We start from the raw sequence: 21142 nt of genomic DNA, 5'->3' as shown, positions 1-21142 counted from the left end.
TGTTTTAAAAATGGCTCAAAGAATCACAAACAAAAAGCAGCTCCTCACCGATGCCAATGACTTTTTCGATCTTGATGCAGGAGGCATCGATCTCTTTGGCAAACTCTCGGACAGCTTGGTTTGGGTCCTCGTAGGTAAAGGGGTCAACGTAGATCCTCACTCCTGAAGGAAGGAGTACAGAAAGAAAGAAAGAAAGAGAAGAAGGAAGGAAGTGAAAAAAGAAAGAGAGAGTGAAAAGTGAAGGTTAATTCATTCCGGCAACTACACTCCATCTGTTCTTTATTTCCATCATGCTGCAGGCTACACCGCCTTCCTCTGTGGAACCTCTCCTCCTCCTCCTCCTCCTCCTCCTCCTTTCTTCTCTCCATACCTCGCTTCACACTAACTCCATTGCTTGTCATGTCACTGTGGCTGACTCAGATGAAGACGGAGCTCATTAGCTTGAAATTTTTGTGGGACACAAATAACAATGCTGATGACTTGATAATGAGGTGTTTGGAGCGTGCAAGTGTGCAAGAACATTAACTTCAGAATAGTTGCTGTGTTTTTCCCTCTCATTTTACGGGCTTCATTTGCAGTTTAGATTGAATGCACATGAACACACCTGACAGCGCTAATGTTTTTCAATTACAGAGCGTGTGGGTGGAGTGTTAACTAGGACTTACCTTGATGTAAGTGCTTCTCTTCGTCAGAGTCCTGCTTGGCCTTGCTGTACTTACTCCTTCTGGGGGCAAAAACAGCAGGGCGGTCAGTCACAGTCACAACAGCAGGAACAAGGATTTCACTCTTCAAATGTCAGCGAGGATGTGTCAGAGAGAAAAGCAAAGATCTGCTTGAAAGTAATATTTAATGAAAGATTAATGTCTGTAAAGCCATATTAAAACTTCAACCAAACACTTAAGAAGCAATTACTTATGCGAAGTGGAGGCACAATCACTGATTACTGAAGAGACTTTGATATGCTCAATTTAAATTATTGTTCTATAAATTATTAATCAAAAGGAACTCATTACTAAGGCAGTAATGGGCTAACTTTCTTTGTCATGGTTAAATCTGCTTTTTTCAGCTCTGAGAACAAGAGGATGGCAAGAATTTTTCAAACATTTACATAAATACACTTTTAGACTCCGTCAAGCATTAAAAGGATAATTTATAACACTTTGACGTCTGTCAGCGTGGGGGTGCATTGAGAAAGGGTTAGCATAGCTTAGCATATATTAACCGAAGCAAAGAAATCAGAGAGCCTGGTTCTGTCCAAACACAATTTTTGAACCACTTAAGCTCATAAATATCAGCAAAGACTTAACAAGTACTGCTTTGGCCACAGGGGGCGCCAAAAACAATAGAAAAACACAAATGTTTAGTTTTCGCTTGAACTTAAAATTCTGTAACTTGACTTTGTAAATGAACAGGTATAAATGTTCCATATAATGACTTAAGTTGTCTACATCATGCTGTTGATGTCTTTTACACAAGGCTTTAAATTCATTGGCTAAAGCACCGCACACCCAGAATCTTTGGCAGATATGTAGCCTCCAAAGCCGCGTTTCCACCAAGCAGACCTGTTCAGTTCGGTTTGTCTCGGTAGGGTGCGCATTTTGTGGCATTTTCACTGACTTATCCCGGGACAGATCCCCAAATAGCCAAGACGAGCCGTCCCACTTTTTGGGACCCTTTCCTATGGGTGCCAGACCGAACCGATCCGCTCTCGGAAGGTGGAGCAACAACACTGCAGACCGTTGATTGGCCGAAAGTTTTTCTCCTCTGTTGGATTTATTAGCTGGGTAAACTGTGTCGCGCTGCTACGGCTTCACGCTATCATTGAAAGGTGTGGCTTTTGACACCCGGCTTACACGCCGCCTACCACGAGAGGGCACAGTTTGCTGTGGAAACGCAAAAGGGATCAGGCTTAACTGTACCAAACCATGCCAAACCGGACTGCTTGGTGGAAACGCAGATTTACTTCCCCCTTTTCTCTTTAGGGATGATAATGAGGGGCAGCACTGTTCAACTGTTACCTGAGAAGGTGTAGACTGATGCAGATAAATGCAGAGGTGGAAAAACACCAAAACAAGTGCACCAGAAAAACCAGCGCCAATACATTGCACAAAATATCAAGAGTTTGACTCCGAACAAGAGGGAGCAAGGTGCTGAGATTTTGCAACTAACACCAGAGTAAGTGGTTTGTCCAGTCCTAACTTTGGACATCTTGACACTCAGGTGGAAACAACTGAGGGGTATAAAAGGGAGATAGTTTTTCAGCTCCTATAGTAACAGTCATAAAAGAGCCAGGTCAAATAGCCTTAAACAAGCCATGTTTTCCTATGGATGAGCTGCAGAAAAATGCAGACTTTTTTGCTTCCATATTAGAAAGGTTGCAAGGATGAGCAATATATTAAGAACTAAGCAACAAAAATAATCATTTCAATCATCTGAGACCTTTAAAATGCTGTTTAGATGTTGAGGGTTAACACTCTAAATTATATATATATATATATATATATATATATATATATATATATATATATATATATATATATATATATATATATATATATATATATGTGTGTGTATGTATGCACAATATAGTATTTGCAATGCTAAACTGTGCAATTCTGTAAATGAGAGTACTGACGGTCTTTTTTTCTTGTACTGCTTTATAATCATCAGTGCATCAACTGTTAATAGATTTACAATGTGTAATGTGAGTTTATTTACATATCCCTGCTCTCTGTTTGGGTCAAACACATTCTTAAGCATAAGGTTTATAAACCTAATTCTTTATTTCCTAGTTTCTAGAAGAAGCTGCAATAAAATGCCTCTCAACCAGGAGCATCCAGTGCTTTCATTTACAGTCTTTATATGATTTCCCTTGGTAATAATTCTGTCTCCCTTTCAGTAAACATAGGCTTATGCTTGTAATGGGCTCTTTTTTACTGTGTGGTGTTATTACTCCGACTCTTCAGTATTCTTTGGTTATAAGGGGCTTTGAATGGCGCTTAGCATTCAGCAGCAAATCAATTCTAGAAAAACTGCTCTTAAATCTATCTGAATCCCTCAGGCAGCCTGACACCTGTGCTTATATTGATGTGCCGGGGTCAGTAGTGGAAATGACCAGATGTGCGAGACATTGTCCTCCTCTATGCTTGTGTAATGATGGTAAACGGCTACGTGATTACAGTCCCTCCCCACAATCACAGGATGGCCGCGGCAGCACAATGACAGTGGCCGTCACATGCATATAAAGAAGGCAGAGACAACCACCTGCTTGGCTGTGAAGAGACGCAATCAACAACCTCCCCCTCTTTTACTCCTCATCATTCTCAGCACCAGTACGCACATGCACACAAACAATGCTCTGGTTTCCATATAGAGAGGCACACTACCACACACACACACACACACACATGAAGGCATTAAGTAAAGCCATAAAAAGTGACGTGCAGAAATCAGCACACACACTGTTAATGCTCCCCTTCCCCCGCACACACAGAGGTAATTCCTTTTTTGACATAAAGACATGCACACAGACACACACATGGGGGAGTGTGGTTAACACCCTGAGGTGAGGCAGCCCCATCTGCATGTAATCCCATCTGTGTGACGGTGCTTTGTCCTGCTCCCTGGTTAACACCCTGAGATTGGGTCACTGCAAATCCACCTGATGCCTCTGTGTCTCCCTCACGCTCCCTTCTCTGTATTCTATCTGCTACTTTTCACTGCCTGCTTATCTCATTGTCCACCTTCCTCTCCCTCTTCCTCTCTTTTTTTTTTCCTCTTCTCCTCTAGTTCTCTTCACGGCGGTCAGCAGGAGAAAATAACCAGCGGCAGGATTACAGCCACTAGCTGAGCCATGGAGGGAGAGGGATGGGAGGATGTGGAGGACAGGGAGCGAAGGGTCGCTGATTGCATCTCTTCAGCTGTCGGGGCTGTCAATCACGTCTCCGGTGTGGCGAGTCATCACTCATCCGATGTGAGTGAGAGTGCTGCATTGGCTGTCTGGATTAGTGTGTGTGTGTTTTTGTGTGTTTTTGTCTGTTCCCTGACAGCTACTTTTCCTGGTGCTAAGCAAGACATCGCTCACCTGGGAGGAAAGAGAGTGGGACAGATAGCAGAAGGGACAGACAGGATGAGGCTCACCTCCTGCTGATGACGAAAGCACTGATGAGGATGATGAGAAGGACCACGCTGCCCACGACTGACACCAGCAACACCGTGGAGTTGGCCCCGTCGCCTATGATGGGAGCTGGAACTAGGGGAAAAGGATGGAAAGATGGGGGAGCAGGTAGAGAAAAGATGGGGGTTGGATGGACAGAGACAAAGAGCTAGGTCAATATGATTTGCCTCCATCGAGCAGCCACACATGAGAGGCCAGTAAACAGTCTGTGTTTGTCAAAGTCATTGACAGCTCCTCCCACTTCCTCCCCTCATCTCCCTTCCTATAGCCTTCCATTGAAAGACAATGACGGCCCATTAGAATGTGTGCTTGACCAAGTCCTTATTATGCACTGCTGTCTGGATCTGCATGACAAAAGGGACATCTGGACTTAACTGTAAGCTGGCTGACAGCGTTGTGGAAATTTTGCACCAGCTTATACCTATTTTTTCTTCTCCTTATTTTTTTTTAGATTTTACTCAGAAATACAACATTTATTTCAAAGAGCTGGGACTTTTGTGAATGTAAATAAAACAGAACTAGTTTCATAAATTATCTTAACTTTGCATTTAATTGGAAATAGTGACGGACAGCATAGGAAAATCTTTACCTCCATTTTAAATTTGAGGTTCAAAACACATTTGAAAGAAGTTGGAACAGGGGCATGTTTACCTTTTTGTTTCTTCACCTTTTTTTTTATTTACAGCAATCTCTAAACTTTTGATAACCAGGGATTTTGTCTCTGAAATCAGAAAGTAAATTGTTTTTCAAGTCTTGCTTGGTTAAGAGTTTTAGAAACTCAACATTTTGGACTCTCCTCTGACATACTTTTGTTGTCATACAAGGGATGGGTACTGAATTAGGTTCTTTTATAAGTACCAACCGATTTCTGTTGAAGGTACCTGGTACCGATTCACATAGAACCAAAAGGTACCATATTTAGGTACCTAAATGCATCCTTTTAACTGTGAGGGAGTGGAAAAACAGGAAATTTTCCATGCTGGACGTGAACACAGCATTTCTAGATTATTGAAGAATAAATATGTTAAATTGAAAAAAATATATATTTTATTATTAAACAAATTGATGTGTTTTACCACATAAACACAAAAAAGTACCAAAAATTGGTACCATTGAGTACTGGTACTGATTGCCAGGTACCGAGTATTGGTACCATGTTGTTTCAAATGTGAAAGGTATACATTCCTATGTCATACTCATTGTTATCAATAACAGACAAGTCCAAGCTTCAGGTTAACCACTTTAACACCTGGGCTCCACTACTTTAGATCGTGAAATTCTCTATATCTTCATTTTAGTACTTTAAATGCTGTCCTTCCACCATTTGTAACAAAACACTGAATAAATTATTTGTAAATGTTTTTTAATCAGCATTTCCCACAGTGCACATTTTTAAAAAAAAATCATGGTTGTGTTTGTCAACATTTTGGCCTAAAAGCAAATCTAAAAAAGACTGTTTCTATTTATTTTAGCAGCTCTTTGCGTTGCCAATTTGGTATTCTGACCAGAAATCCACCATGTAGTCTCTGTTCCTGTTATTTTTCTGAGCGTGTTAAAATTTGGAGCCTGGCAGCAAAACTGAAAACCTCTTTTTGGCTTTGAAATCAGAACATTAGGCGACAAAAAGAGTAAGAATTACCTAGCAGCAGTTTTTTTTGGTTAAAATAGCCGATAATGTATCAAACATTACACCCGCTGAGGTTAAACCCCGGTTACCACATCCAGTGAGACTCATCGCAACTTGAATAATGGAAGCGATCAAGTTGCCAGTCAGGTTCTGGGGCAGAATATCATTTATCTTTTATAGATGACAGCTATTTTGATGAATGGCTCTACTATGAAGGAGAGAACCTCGTAAAAGATGCTATCACTGCAGAGTTCTCCAGGACTGGGTGTGACAGAGCCGGAGTTAAGTGTCTGACTCTGCAGCACACCAGAGTCATTAAAGCGGGTAGCTAAACTCACCAGAGTTGGTCATGAACTCAAACGGGCTGCTGAAATCCCCGTAACCGGCGGCGGTGCGAGCACGCACATGGAAGACGTAGGTAGTGAGAGGAGTGAGACCTTTGATATCTGTGTTCCTTGATGAGGTCTTGATGATTCTGTAGCTTCTTTCATTTTGGTCCTGGGGATGACAAACATAGAGAAACAATGATGAGTACGTTCTACAGTCAAAGCTTAAGATGTTTTTTTCAGAAAAAACATGACATGAGATCTCACCTTCTCGTAGTACTTGACCTCATACTCCAGGATGACCCCGTTGGCTCTGTCTGGTGGTTGCCAGGCCAGCGAGATGGTGTGTCTTGTTATATCCTTGGCTTGTATGGAAGTCACTGGCGAGGGAGCTAGTGGGATGATCAGAGACGACAGAAAAAACAGAAACACAAATTAAGCCAACTGCTTTATCCAAGTCCCTGTTGCTGTTTTCAGCCTCGGAGACACTGAGTCTCTTTTGTGCTGCTCTCCTAAATCTCCCACTCCTCAGTCCTGCTGTGAAAGTCAAACACTGAGCCAGGCCACAAGGCAGTCGCTTCCATTTGTCTTTGAACTTGGCTTCTACTCAAAATTGGAGGCGCTACAGAGCTACAGAGCCACACAGCAGAATCCCCGGAGCTGAAGAGAATAGCAATACGCTATTTCTTAACTGATGCTCGGCATCAATAAAAGTGATCCAATTTCACTTCGACAGACACTGGCATGTCAGGCTCTTTTCCTACACGCTGGTAAAATAATGTGTAACTTCATTTTCTGCAGATACTCAGGTCACCCTGGGAAACCCACACTGCTTTAAAGTCTGCCTCAAAATGCTCAGATTGAGCTGGATGCCTTATTTTCTCTCTCTTTTTTTGTCTTCAAGAGAGCAAATCAATTGGGTTTCATTAAAGCTCCAGCGAGCGATCTTATCTCAAACCCCTTTCTGCTGCAGCTGATAATGAGGCCATATTTCAAGAAGCAGTGCTATCTGCGTTCAGACGCCTTTAACATGTGAAGGTTAAAGCACAGATAATGGCTTACACTCAGCCCCCACCTCCTCCTCCCGGAGTGGAACCGCTGCACAAATCAGACCTCTATCTGCAGGGAGTGTGACAACGCCAAAATTGGGTCATACGCACTCTTGACACTACAAAGAAAAACTCACGGGCATGGGAAAGATAGCATGGTAAACAGAGAAATACTCATGTACAGAGAGGGTTTTGAGCACAGAAGAAGATGTATGGGATGGAGGAACAGAGTGAGGAACAGAGAGCTGCATGGTTTAAAATACAACTCAGGTGCAGGCAGAGCAGGGACACAGGGAAACACATGTCTTCTGTTCTTAAGGTTATATGATCTGGGCTTGTATGCATGTCCAGACATCAGCGGGGAAAACAGACCGTTTGTACTACCAGTGGGTAGTGGTTTGCATGAGCCAGGTTAATGCCCAAAAGAGCGTTAAATGTAACGGAGGTAGATCCCACCATTGCAGGCCATAACGTCAGGATTACTGTGCCCGTTTGAAGGCAGACATCTCGCGAAGCGTTACAGTGGACAATCCTTTAAAAAGTGGCAATGTGCAGCCATACAGCAACTTTAGATTTAGGAGACAAGACATTTTTTCAGTGAGCAGATGAGATAAGGGAGACCATCGAAGTCTCAAACCAGCAAGGCTTGCTGCCCTCAGTTTAACAAATTTGATTCGCTCTTTGCTTTTATGCATCTGGATCTTTTCAAGATGTGTGTGGTAAAATGTTGGAGTTAATAAACTGCTTTAAGAGTTATTCATGAAGACATTGCTGTGGTGCTTGTTCCGCAAAGTAGTTTCCTTATAGCATATTTTATTATTGAGGTTTTCTACTGTGCGCTCGGAAACACCACACGCATTTACTCTGTTTAAGACTGCCAAACTTTCTCTTTCTCTTTGTTTACCCAATTGACTCACTGATAACAGCTGTTTGTATATTCTTGTTATAAAATTTCCATTTCTTTTTCTGAAAAATGTTTTTCTTGATCTTCTCTCAGTCACTGCTTGCCAGTTTTATAGCTGTTTATGAGTGGTAGACATGCACAGTTTGAATTTTTTTTCCAGGAGGTTCCCCTTAAGTATGACGTAATCTTCCCCTTTGTCTCTTTTATGGTGTAATTAGTTAGCTGGCCGATTATTTGCAGTCATGCAGCCAAACGGGCCGTTCCTTCACAGAATGTAAGGACTATTGGTCCCGTTTGTTTAATGACTGAACGTGCATAAGAGCCCTGGAAAGTATCCACAAGATCTGATCATATACAGGACAAAGTATCACATTCAAAAGAAACGTCTGCTGGTGCTCAGGTAGCGTTTTAATGAGTCTTCTGCTCTTAAGGAGAGAATCTTTGACCTCTGATCCTCGGTGGTACTGTAACCTTACTCGTTCCAGACCATCTGCCTTTTAAAAAATTACAGTGGAATGATTAATGAGGGGTTCACGCTCCACTGATTATGATTGGATTATCTATGACATTATATACATTCTCATCACTTTGACCAGGGGCTCCAGGGAGCCAAGTCTTCAAGCTAACGTTAACAAAACCCTGCTTTTAGCTGCGGATTGAGTTCAAACAGGCCTGGAATTCAAGTGCCAGCCGCAGATTGAGTTTCAGCGGGGTGAAGAAGCTGCATCGAAGGGGGGGGGGGGGGGGGGGGGGGGGGGGGCTGGGATGGAGATGGAGAGGGATGGGATTGCAGACATCTCTTGGTAAATAGATTAACCCAAGGTTGTGTAATCCTGTTGGCCTAATGTGTTGCGTCTGCGTTAAACAATTAGATGGCGGCCATTTGTATCCCTCCGATCAATCTTCCCCGGCAGCAAGAGCCAATTTGAAGGCCCTCCTGGGGCCGAGCGAGGACGTTCTGGCTCAGAGAGAAAACCCCTGAGAGGTCACAGGCCTTCGTTCCCCAGAGGTAATCCACACATCCATCTTCCCTCCAAAGATGACAGATATGGCAATTTAATCTTGTTCCCCTCCTCTTGTTGCATTTTTATTTTTCCCTGGACTAATGTGAGGATAAAGATGAGTGATTTTCTGAGTGGTCCCTTCTGAGGTTCCATACGTGAGAAACCAAGGTTGAAAACAGCCCAAATGCTGAACAGGTGATCCATCAAGGCCAAGGTTTATGACGTATTAAAGATGATTTAGCCAGAGGAATGTTCAAAAACAAAGCAATACACATGATGAATGTAGGAAAAAAACTGGCAAACCATGTATGCACAAAGTGTGCGGAGCTGATGCAAGACAAACCTGACACCCTGAACAGAGAGAAGTTTAACCTGAGGCTGTTACTCGGGCAGACAATGCTCAACAAGCTGGCATCGCTGCAAATGAATTTCAATTATTTGGGGGCAGATCTGTAATTTCTTACAGCCCTCTTAACGCGTGGGCTTCACACGCAGATGGAATAATAAGTGTTAGATACAATGAATATTCAAATCTCGTCTCAAAATTGTGGGCTCCGAAGAAATTAAACCCTTCTGCAGCCTGCAACGCTGACAGACACACTTACAGTATACACACAGACGCCTACTTCACCAAACAAAAGACCTCATTACTCAAACAGCTAGACCCTTTATCTTAAAAACCAAAAACTCTACAAGACTACCTTTGCATACATTTCTGCAAGAAAACATTTCAAAATGGTGTTGGGCTTTGTTTCTGCACACATCCTCTGCAGATGTTTCTGATGTTTCGTCCCCACGTTGATGGATCACGGTGAAGTAAGCAAGTTTGTCATTGCAAGGATGTTTGTGCTGTGAGGAGCAGCTGTGGCCAACACAAGCAGTCGCGCAAATATGCGGTTGATAGCAGTTTGACATTAAGGAACACTGGGGCCACACAGCACATGTGGTTGCCAGATTGAAGCCTGGTTGCCAGATTGGAGTCCCTTGATTTTGCTGCCTCTGAAGGAAAAATAGCCGAGGTGGGAGCTGTTTGTCAGGATGTCGAGAATTCAGCTCCCGCGTATGAGATCCTCCTCCCCAGTCTATAAAGTCTGCTTCCATCTCCCCGAACACATTTCCACATGTCCCGTATGTCTGTCAGATTTTGCCAGAGATATGGAAACTCACACATATGGGCTGACGGACGTGCCCACACACACTCGCGCTCTCGCATGCACTAATTCACTTTCAGTCACCTGAGCCTGCCAAGTATTTTGTATGGAGACATAAACACCTCTGACTCTCTGACTTTCTTTCCCTCTTTCTCACACGTACACACAGAAAGAGCTTGATCCCATAAAAAGGGGGGAAAACATCCATTTACAGCCAGGGGTCAGTTCAAAGCCTGGACATCCCCCCTCTCTACTCTCTCCTCTCCTCATGCAGCGGGGTGAAAGGGTTACAGCCCGGCCGATTTACGACTGAGGAATTGTTCATGGCTAGACGTGGAATCTGACCTCTGCACACACATGCCTGGTCACAGATGTGTGTGCATACACTTTAACAACACTTAAGTCTTAATTTTTCCCCCTCTCATCTATTTCTTCCTCCAAAAGAAAAAAAAAATACATCCCGCCCTAACAACCTGCCTACCTCACTTCTTTTCCTCTCACTGAAATCTGAACTTTTCTGGAAAGGCGCTGGCGGGGGTTTCTCTTCCACAGCACTTATAAATCCTAATAAATCTATCATAATAAATGTGTAATCCACGGTGTCTGGATGAGGGGAGGCGATACAGGGAGAGGGACAGCCACAGATGACTGCCTGGATTACCAGCGGCTGAAACCAGAGCTTCCAAAGCCTCTACCAAGCATTAGCAGGAAGAAATCCAATCAGTCTGGAGCTATTCTCTTTAACACGACACACACACACACACACAAATTAGAAAAGACACGCACGCCCGGAGACGCATAGAGGACATTGTTTGAGAGGTGTATGTAGATCATCTTCATCCATGAGTCTGTGTTACACATTTTCTTGCTTTTAGACAAGCCTGGAGTCAGAGTTACACGTCTGAAAACAGCACGCCATATCACAGCCCCTCCAGCTGCAAGCGTCATATAACTAATCCTGAGGAACAGTTGTGGAACATGCAACGGTGACGAGCCAAAGGCAACACCATCTATATCCTACATCTTGGAGACTGCAGATTAGCCTAGAGCAACCTCAAGGGGACATCGATGTGTGTGTGCGTGTATCGTTATATCTTTGTATGAATACACGAGAGTGTGCGATGTTTTATCCGTGTGACCACATTGACATCCTCCTCACAAGCCCTTGGCCTGAACTCCGGGGCGTGCTCCATTACAGCCCCCACACATGCCTGTCTGGCAGGACTTGTAGCTCTCCCACAGGCAGCACATCCATTCATCTCTATCTTCCTGACCCCGGCTTATAAATCAAGCCACTGTGCCCTTAAATCGCCATCCCAAGCCCTATTCAAGTTATTCGCTTTTCCCAGGGATGGAAATTAGTGATAAAAAAAAAGACAACACAAAAAGGCACTTAGCTTGCCACCCAAGAGCAGAGCAGTAAAGAAGACCATGTAATGATCGGCTATAAGTGGAGGAGAGCAGGGAGGGATGAAGAGAAAGGGCCAGGGTCGTAAAATCCATTTGCACAACAACCGGTTACAAAATAGCTAAATGACAAAACAACGGGACGCTTTGAACGCACCCCAGGGCTGGAGGGCTCTTCTCCAGCGCTGGAGGAGAGGCAGTATTCATGGGTGTATTCTGCTGGAATAATTACACACACACTCACACACTCACACACACAATCCAGCAGCATTTGTAATGAAGCCTCCACAGATCAATACAACTCATCTAATTCATTAGCCAGAGAGCTAAATATAGCACGTTGCCCCTATCTCCAGCCTAGGCTTCATGTGCCTAATTATGCAAAACTCCACTGAATTATTGCAGAAAATCATCTCCCACTGCAGAGAATCCATCACCCTGCTCAGTAATCATCCAGCCCTAACACAAATTATTTACAGCTTTAATAAACATGTTTTGACACGCAGATTGTTGCTGTAAAAAGGTACTTCATGCATTAGTGTGACGCACCTGAGCTCTGCATTAAAACACAGCCATGAAACTCCTTGACAGAGGTTTATTTACATGCCATCACAGACAAGTCAAGGTAAACATCCTCTAGCAAGGACACTAGAGCTGGGACGATATGCTATTACTACGATTCGATTCTATTATGATTTTTGGGTTGCCAGTTCAATTTGATTTGCAATTCTTCAATATTAATGATTTTTGCAATTTTGATGTGATAAAGATATGTTTTTTGGGGGGTCAGAGAGAAATATTTTACCCTCTGCTGGAGAAAAAAGGTTCTTTTTTTTCCAATCCAGTTTTTAAACAAAGTCTGACATGAAGAATTTGAATTTGAAAAAAAAAAATAAATTAAGGAAAAAAATTGACAAATTATCCCGATTTCGATATTTTCAAACAAAAATCCTGATATATCGTTTTTTTCCTCACCCCTGAAGGACACCGTCTAAGATATCCTACGTATAGAAAATTAGCGAAATGTGAACAATCAAAAGACATAAAACTCTTTTGATCAACTTCACTTACTTAAAAAGTGTCAAGGAGTGACTGAAAACCTTGATTTGGCTAAACACTGTGGTTCAGCTGCAGATAAAAGACTGAAAACCTAAGTAGGAGGTTATGATAAGCCTCTTTCACACATGCACAAAACTTGTGAAAAATCTCCAGATATTGCTCAAAGTGCAGCATGTGTGAACACAAACAGACAGATTTTGAAGCAACAGTTTGGGCACTGGTTGGAGTCAGAGGCTACAGTCTCTGAAGCAGGAGGCCAGAGATAGACTCCATTCAGCAGCTCTTCATTACATGTAACTCCTCATCCTCTCTTACAAGGTGAAGAAAGCCCAGAAAAAAAGTAAAATTAAAAACAACAGTTTTCACCCAACTGCCTCCTTACTATCATTAAAAGTAGTACGATCATGTGAAACAAGGTGTTTGCATGAAAGATAAGTTATTGAAAATATCCAGTGTCCTGAAATGTCCTGAAATTGTCAGGAGTTTCAGTCTGAAAGGAGCTATGGTAATCTCCAGGCAGCTAAATTGATGTAACATGGGGTCCTGCAAAAGTAATAGCTAACAGAAGCTACGCTTAAAGAAATATGTCTACCCAGTATTAGTTTCATGCCAAATTGTTCTTGGTCCCTTCATCTTGCAAAACCACTTAGTATCAACGTCAGTGAATATCAGACTAATTTGTCCTGAGTGGGAAAGATTGTGTCAAGTCCTGAGTGGTTGTAAAAAAAAAAGCAGAAAGAGTGACACTGAGAAAACTTAATTAGTTCTGAAAAATAGCAAAAACATATCTTTATCACGTCTAAGTTGTTTTCGCATTAAAACTTCCAGCTAGAGTTTGGAGTTCAACTTTCAAACTTTGGAAGCAGAAGAGTTAAAAACAAACATGAATCCTAAACAAATCCAATTCCCTCTGCCTACCACTGTTTTTTCCTCCCATCAAACCCTGATAACCCACTCACTCAAAGCAGCATTGATCGTCTTACCGGCTTGGTTGGTAGTGACAGTAACAGACACTGCCTGTTCCGGCCCTGGGCTCTGAGGCGAGACACCATTCACTGCCCACACCTCAAAGGTGTAGTTGGTGTGGGCCTGCAGCTCGTTGATGGACACCCTGGTTCCCTTCAGACTCAGCTGCTGTGGGCTGAAGTGGATGCCGTTACCGCAGGGCTGACAGCGCCGGCCGTCAGGCCCACAGCGCCTACACACCACATTGTATGTCAAGTCCTGGCGTCCACCTGTGCTCCGGGGCGGACTCCACTCCAGGTTTACAGAGGTCTCATTCACATTTGAGATGAGATGGACAGGCGCTGATGGAGGGCCTGTGGAGGAGGAAAAAGAAAGAAACGGTGTCAATACTAGGAGTGTGTGAAATACAAACGCTCAGCACAAAAAAGGAATAAAACAAACCGCTGACTGTTGCATTAGCAAAAAGGTTTTTAGTGAATACTGTTAAGAAAGTATCTTTCCATGCATACACATAAAAAAGTAAATGTGTAATTGACTGGGTTCTCCCTTCATTGAAAGCTGGGGCTTCTTGAATTCCCTTTTAATGTTCTGTCCATTACAGCGAGGGAGGATTCAATTTCACCTCAGTTAATTCAGCACGTTAACTGAAATCCAATAGGCCAGCAGATTTCTTTCCCATTCATACGTTGAATCAGCTGGAGGTGGCAGAGCGCCCAGGCTTGCTGCTAACACTGGGGCTTTATGGCACCCACTCAATAACTTTAGACAAAGTTTGCTTTGGACCCTGTTATTAAGTTTCTGCTTTGATGTAAAGCCTACTTGCTGTACTTTTATATGAAAAGCAGCTCCGCAGATCTGTGACGCAAACTCCTCTGCTCATCAATCCCAATTTACATGTCAGCTCTATTGTAATTAATGTGTTTTTTTGCGTTGCTTTCAAACATAAGCGACGGTAATTGACTTAACTCTCCCTCTCCCCCCTTTTCCTTCCCAGTGTCTCTGTTTTCCCTGTCGCGCTTTCTCCCTCTGACTAATGAAGCGCACGCGAGCGGGCCGGGGAGATCGATGCGGGGTGAAATATGAAAGCTGGTCCGTCCACAGACGAATCATTTCACAACGGAAATTAATTATCAGTGTTATTTTTGGAGGAGCAGAGTGGCAATGAATGATTTCACAGAGACACAGAGAGCAGCAGAGGGGACCGGATATAGGAGTGTGTGTGTGTGCTTGGTGCTCGAGGAGCTATAAGAACGCTTTGTGCAAGTGTTTTGCTTCATTAGTGGAGACATGGACGCACAATTTTACACATGGAGCATGAATCTTTAGAGGCGTTTAATACTGTCTGTGTGGACTAGTGTTGTGAAGGCGTGCAGAAGCTAAAGCGGTGATGAAGGACAGACAGAGCGGACAAACACTATCTGCTCATCCAGGAAGTTTATCGCACACTGATTAGTAAGTAAGGAGCAGGTCTGGGTGGATGGAGAGAAGGATGGGAGGGAAAGACGGGGTAGAAATGAACATTGGCGTGTGAGGAAGGGAGTCTGTTTGAATGAATTTGACCTCATAGGCCACAAACAGACACAAGCAGTGAGATAAAGAGATCTGAAGATGCCTACACTGGCTAATATTAGCCTCACTTCCCACTTCCTCTCACCAACCAATGAAAACCTATTAATAAGTTCTCATTAAAAATGATGATAAAGCCCTTTCCTCCCTCCTCTTTTTCATGATTTTTTTTCCTCAGCACCAGTTTTTCTCTCTTTGTTCATCCACCTAACTCTACACGTAACACGTAACAGATGGAGCTTCTATATTAAGGTGCACCCAACCATCATCATTATAGCGCCTTCATTCATGCGCTAACCAAATACTGTACTACTCCCTTTAAACACACTATTAATGATCAACTTTAGAAGTATTACTCAGCTGTTATCTGGACTTACAGTGTCATAAACCCAGCAGGACAAAGGTGATATCAATATTTACTTTGTCTTATTATATGTTATTGTTGTTGCTAGGTTAAAAAAAAAGATAAAGCTGTTCCTGTTTCTTACTAATAGACAGATGGACGGTCTAAAATATAGACACAGAAACAACCATGTACTTACTTCTGGTCTGAGGGGCACTACTAAATGCCTTGAAAGCTAGAGCATGGCGACAGTTAGCTAAGTGGCTAAAAAGATGCTAGCATAAAGCAGAAAACACTTACTGTGATATTTTCATAGAGTTAGCAAAGACAGGGCGAGAAGCTAACTGTTGAGCTTCACAAAAGTTTGTAGTTTTTCATTTAGTTACTGCTAACATAAGCTAAGCTAGCTAGCTTCTGGTTTAGAACTCATGTTTAGCATAAAAACATATAAAGGTAGTAACTATTTACTCATTTTACTCTCAGTAATGATGTAACCTAGCATATCTGAAAGATAGAATGTGATACTAATGTTGTGAGAAGATATTATAGTGTGTGTCAATAAAGCGTGTGTGTGTGTGTGTGTGTGTGTGTGTGTGTGTGTGTGTGTGTGTGTGTGTGTGTGTGTGTGTGTGTAATCACCTTTGACGGATGACTGTCTGTTGCCATGGTAAGAGTGGCAGTAATGCCGTATAACTTTATGACTGTATAAAGTCTTAAACACATTCCACGTATGTCAACGCTCCTTGCATTCCACACACTCTTACATCACACACACACACGCAGACAAAACTACCTTTAGCTCTACCTGTCCCTCTCCCAGAATGCACCAGTGGGAGCAAGGGAGCGTGGGAGAGCCGTCGGCTGTGACTGACACCCGGTAATTAATCCTGAGAGAGAGAATGGCGGGTGGAATTGGGAAATGAAACGCTCACACAGCCCTCATACTAAGTTAGCTCCACATGGCCTTAAAATTCACACTCCTCACGGGGAAGATCCGGAGGGAGACTTGCAAAGTTTCTCTGAACAAAGTTGCAAATTTCTTGCCTCCTTCCTCTCCTTTTTCATTCATGCACAGCTCTGCAATTTGCTCTGAGCCTTGTTCCTGACTTTCCTGGAACTCCTTTGCTTCCATCCCCGTCTCTCCTTTCTACTTCACTCCTACTTTCCTTCATCCCTCTCTCTTTCTGTCTTTTTCTATCAGTAATTGTTAGCTGAGTGTTGTGCAGGGCCAAGGTAGAGAGCACCACACTAAATTGGCCAGAACATCGACCCCGCTATTACCATCCGGCTGGGATTCATTCAATGCCCCCCTCGAGTCCACCCAGATCTGCGCCTGTTCCTCTCTCCATCCCTCCCTTCTTCCTAAACCAAACCAAACCGCTGCTAAGAAAACTGGGGAAAGTCTGAGAAACACATCAAGGGCCAAGAGAAACCCCAAAATGGAGAACACCCCCTCAATTTAACCTGAGCGCAGCAGAGAAACCAGCTCCCTTGGGTGTCTGTCCCTGGTCCTCATTACAGCCCTGTGGTGGATGCACACACACCCACATGTACTCATGCGTATTACCCTCAGCATAGTTTGATATACTTTACCGAAGTCTGCCCATTAATTGATTCAGCTACACACTGTGTTTAGGGAACTTTGGACTTAGTGAAGAAAAAATCCCCTAACAGAAAAAATATGCCTACGGAAGTTAGACATTCGTCTTCATTAGCGTGAAAGTCAGAGTACGAGTTTCTTCAACTGCTTCTGAAAGAGTCTCAGTCTTGTTGATGCCTCTTCCTGACCCACATGGTCAAACGGTTAACAGCCAAAGGTTTGGTTATATTTTAATAGAATCTTAGTTCAGATTTTTTGTGAAAGACAAAAGAAAACAGTTTTCAGCACTCACCAGGAACTATATTTAGATCTCCTCAGGTACGCTTTGGCAGCTAGCAAGTTAGCAAGCAGGAGGATTTTTTTTTTTATGTATTTTTCACATTCTTTATTCTTTGTACTCATGGCTGATATTGGATGCATGTTTTTGGTTGAACTATTGTTTTAGACAGAGGAACTTTACCACCAGGGCTTCTGAGCCTAAGAGCAAAATGGTTCTGAGCAGGATTTAACGTTAATGCTTACATGTCAATGCTTAACTATTTAATGAGAAGGAAAAAGTGTGTTTCACACTGCATCCTGCCAAAAGTTGCCTTGAAGAAAGAAAAGTAATCTTTATAAGACTTGCTTTTATTCATTTGTTTCCACAAATGCACACTTTAGCAAAAGCCACATCTTTACAACAGTGGGCAATGGTGCTCATGGGAAATGCAGTCATCATCCCAAAAAACACTACAAATTTCTCTGAAATGGTTCACCATAATCACACCATGGAAACGCCTCATAGTGACTAAAACGATGCTGAAAGATGACATAAAATTACTTGTGTGGCAATGTTTCATAGGACAAAAAAGGGCAAAGAAAGAGAGTGAGAAACAAAAATACTCACTACAAAAAGATTGGAAAAGAAAACAGAAAAAAAAACCTTCAAATTCTGTATTAAACAGAAATATCCATCGTGCCAGGCTCCTCAGGCAGGTTGATCCAAAGTGGGAGGCAAACAATAAAAGGCTCTCGTTTCTAATCTTGAAAGCAGCTGTTTCAATCACATGTGCCACACATTAATCACAAATCAAAGGAACAATTGCTGCAAAGGAGCAAAGATACTGAGGCCGGCGCTGACAGAAATACAGCAGAAGTGAAAGGCCTGCACACAAACAGTCCCACAATGACAGAATTACACAACATTCATTTTTAATCATCATCTCCCATCTCCAGACTCGGAGCTAAGAGAGGGGAAAAGCGTTTTCAATTACCCCCCTGCAAACACACACACACGCACACACACACACACACACACACACACACACACACACACACACACACACACACACACACACACACACACACACACACACACACACACAGAAAGAGAGAGATGCAGACATGCACCTCAATTACCAGAGATGCCGGCTCTTTCCCAGCCTGACCTTCAGCAAGGCAAACTGGGAAATGACTTTAAGAGAGCTTTTCTTTTTTTCCTCATCTGCTCTGTTCGTGACTCTGAGTGGGTTTTATGCGAAAGAGAAGGAGAGAGAAAACAAAAAGTGGATGAGTAGGGCTGTGTGACTGACAGCTGTAATTACAGAGCTCCGCCATGTGGGTGAGAAGTTAAAAAAAAGTAGTCGAGGAACGAAAACAGCAGACGACAGGCAGGGTGGGAGTTCAAAGATCAAATGTTGAACGGCTGACGAGGCGGGGCATAGGTCAGCCAGAGAGTCCGGCTAATGTTCAGTTCCTCTCGGTGGAGCTGGGAGCGTAGTGGAGACGGCATAACAGGGTCCAATAAAGTGAGCCCAGTAATGAGCTTTGACAGCTGTTGCTTGCAGCAGCCGCACTCAAATGCCATACCGACTAACGGGACAATGGGGATGGGTTCTGAGCTCATTAATTAAAAGAGGGGTCGTAACTCAATATATTAGCGGTGGGAATAAACAGTTAGTGGGCACGCAGATGAAAATATACCACAAGTTAATTAATGTCTTTTGGTCTTTAAATGTTATAAAACTTCACCTTAATTTAACAAGGTGTACAGAAAAGTGTTAATGTTTGCTTTGTGGTTACCCTAGTTTTTCCTGGTCTGAGTACAGGACAAGAGCTGGAATTTGAAGTTTTTTTTTTCTTGCAGTGATAAACTTTTACCATTTTTAAAAACGTATTTTAAAAATAACACAATGTTTTGTTTTGGGCTTTGTTGTTGTGTTCTGCACAACTCAGCTTTTAAAAGTGTTAAGACTCCAAAACCAAAGTGGTCTTCTTGGGATTAGTTGACACTGAAAATGACAGTCCTAGTTAAGCAAAGACAACCATTAAATTGTTGTTATTTGAACTTTTTGAATGACTTTTAGTTAAATCCTCCGCCAAGGAGGTTATGTGTTTGTTTGTTTGTTTGTTTGTTTGTTTGTTTGTTTGTTTGTTTGTTTGTTTGTGAACAACATAACTCAAAAAGTAACAAATGGATCTTGATGAAATTTTCAGGAAATTTTCAAAATGGGATAAGCAAGAAGTGATTAAATTTTGGAGGTGATCTGTATCACAGACGGAATCCAGGATTTTTGTAAAGGATTCTTTATCATTGTGAGATAGAGCTGTTTTCACCATATGTGCATATAACTCCACGATAAATGGTCAGATTTGACTTGCAAAACGATACAAGACAAGGTCAACATAATTTCTGACAGCCGTAAAAGTATGATCCAGATCCTGGCAATATTCTGGATACTAAGATCTGGAATATAAAATATGTACTGGATCATCATAATGTTCAACACTGTCAGGAAACAAATTATTGTGCAAACCTACAACTAACACCAAATTGTAGCAGACAGTCTGCTGAAAGGGAGTATAACATTAAAGTAGAACTAACGTGTTGCGTGACAGTCACAATATGCTTGGTGGAGGTTTGTGCTGTCTGAGTGCTTTAGTTTATTGTTACAGGGAGTGAAACTTGGATTATTTTTGACTATTTAGCATTAATAAACCACACAAAAAGTACAAATACAATATTTACTTTATGCCAAATAAGGTTTAGAAAAACACCAACGTACTTAGAGTTTGAGCTAAGGGGTTGCTAAATAGAATCACGACAGCAGCAGAGCAGGAGTGTGTTTTTTGGAGTGTGTGAATGGCCACAGGACTGTGTATGAAGCTACACCAGGGTAATTAACTAGGAAATATAGGAGGTCACCTCAGTATAAAATTTGACCAAAAGGGGTTGTTCAACAGGCTTAACATCATTAGGATAAAGTTATAAACTATTTTAAACAGAAGCCAGTTCAGCCTTGTGGTTAAAGGGCCTCAATTAAAAATGTTTTCACTCTATTTGATGCAGCCACTGGCTCCACGTCCGGCCACGAGCCTTTGCTGCAAAACATCTTCTTGCCTTGTCTCCTCCTCTTATATCCTGTATTCCTTCAGCTGTTACATGTATAGAGGCAAAAATGCTCAAGATAAAGTATCTTAACCGTGAAACTGCTTTAAAAAATGTGATTAATCCTGATCAAGGGTTAAAACTCAGTGGTTAACTGCAGAATAAAAAAAAATGCATCCTCTTTTGCTAGCCATGGGGGGAACAGTTAAGTTTGGAGGTTTTAAATTAAAACTTAGTGATGAGATAAACTATTTGTGGGATTAATCTACTGATTGTTGAAGATCTAGAATCTGTGTTTTCTTTATAAATGTGATTTTTCGGAGTGCCTGGTAAATAAAGTGTTACTTTTTACGATTATAAATGATACTGTTTTATGTTGCTGGGATATTTTGTTCAGTTTATTTGACACAGGTTTCAAAAAGATTTACTGTTTGTTAGTGTAACTGAACTTTTTTATGATCTGTTACACTCAAACAGAGAAAAAAATTAGGTCAACGCTTAGCAACAAAAAGCTGTTTCCAACATGAAACAATCAGGGATGCTGCAGATTACCATCTTTGCCTGAAGTCTTACATTTACATTTTATTCTTAATCAT

General features: G+C 42.2%; 1 protein-coding gene across 4 annotated transcripts in view; it reads right to left on the bottom strand.

The window, feature by feature from the left end:
* The window catches only part of LOC141797346 (ephrin type-A receptor 4), a 63940-nt gene that overhangs the window by 15278 nt on the left and 27520 nt on the right, over positions 1-21142 (bottom strand). Inside the window, exons 5-10 of one of the 4 annotated variants that reach the window (XM_074678650.1) lie at positions 13688-14023; positions 6398-6522; positions 6143-6302; positions 4141-4246; positions 666-721; positions 49-162 (exon numbers count right to left, since the gene is read on the bottom strand). In XM_074678650.1, coding sequence (XP_074534751.1) covers positions 49-162; positions 666-721; positions 4141-4246; positions 6143-6302; positions 6398-6522; positions 13688-14023 — 897 coding nt within the window. Of the gene's footprint in view, positions 1-48; positions 163-665; positions 725-4140; positions 4253-6142; positions 6303-6397; positions 6523-13687; positions 14024-21142 lie in introns of all 4 variants that reach the window. The other 3 variants (XM_074678648.1, XM_074678649.1, XM_074678647.1) reach the window with 3 other exon arrangements.

Source organism: Halichoeres trimaculatus, unplaced genomic scaffold (assembly GCF_033239565.1).
Source record: "Halichoeres trimaculatus isolate MK-OKI-2021-1 unplaced genomic scaffold, fHalTri1.1 fHalTri1_scaffold_9, whole genome shotgun sequence".
NCBI classification, from domain to species: Eukaryota; Metazoa; Chordata; class Actinopteri; order Labriformes; family Labridae; genus Halichoeres; species Halichoeres trimaculatus.
The sequence above is the reverse complement of the archived record's forward strand: the minus strand, read 5'-3'. Positions and strand labels throughout refer to the sequence as shown.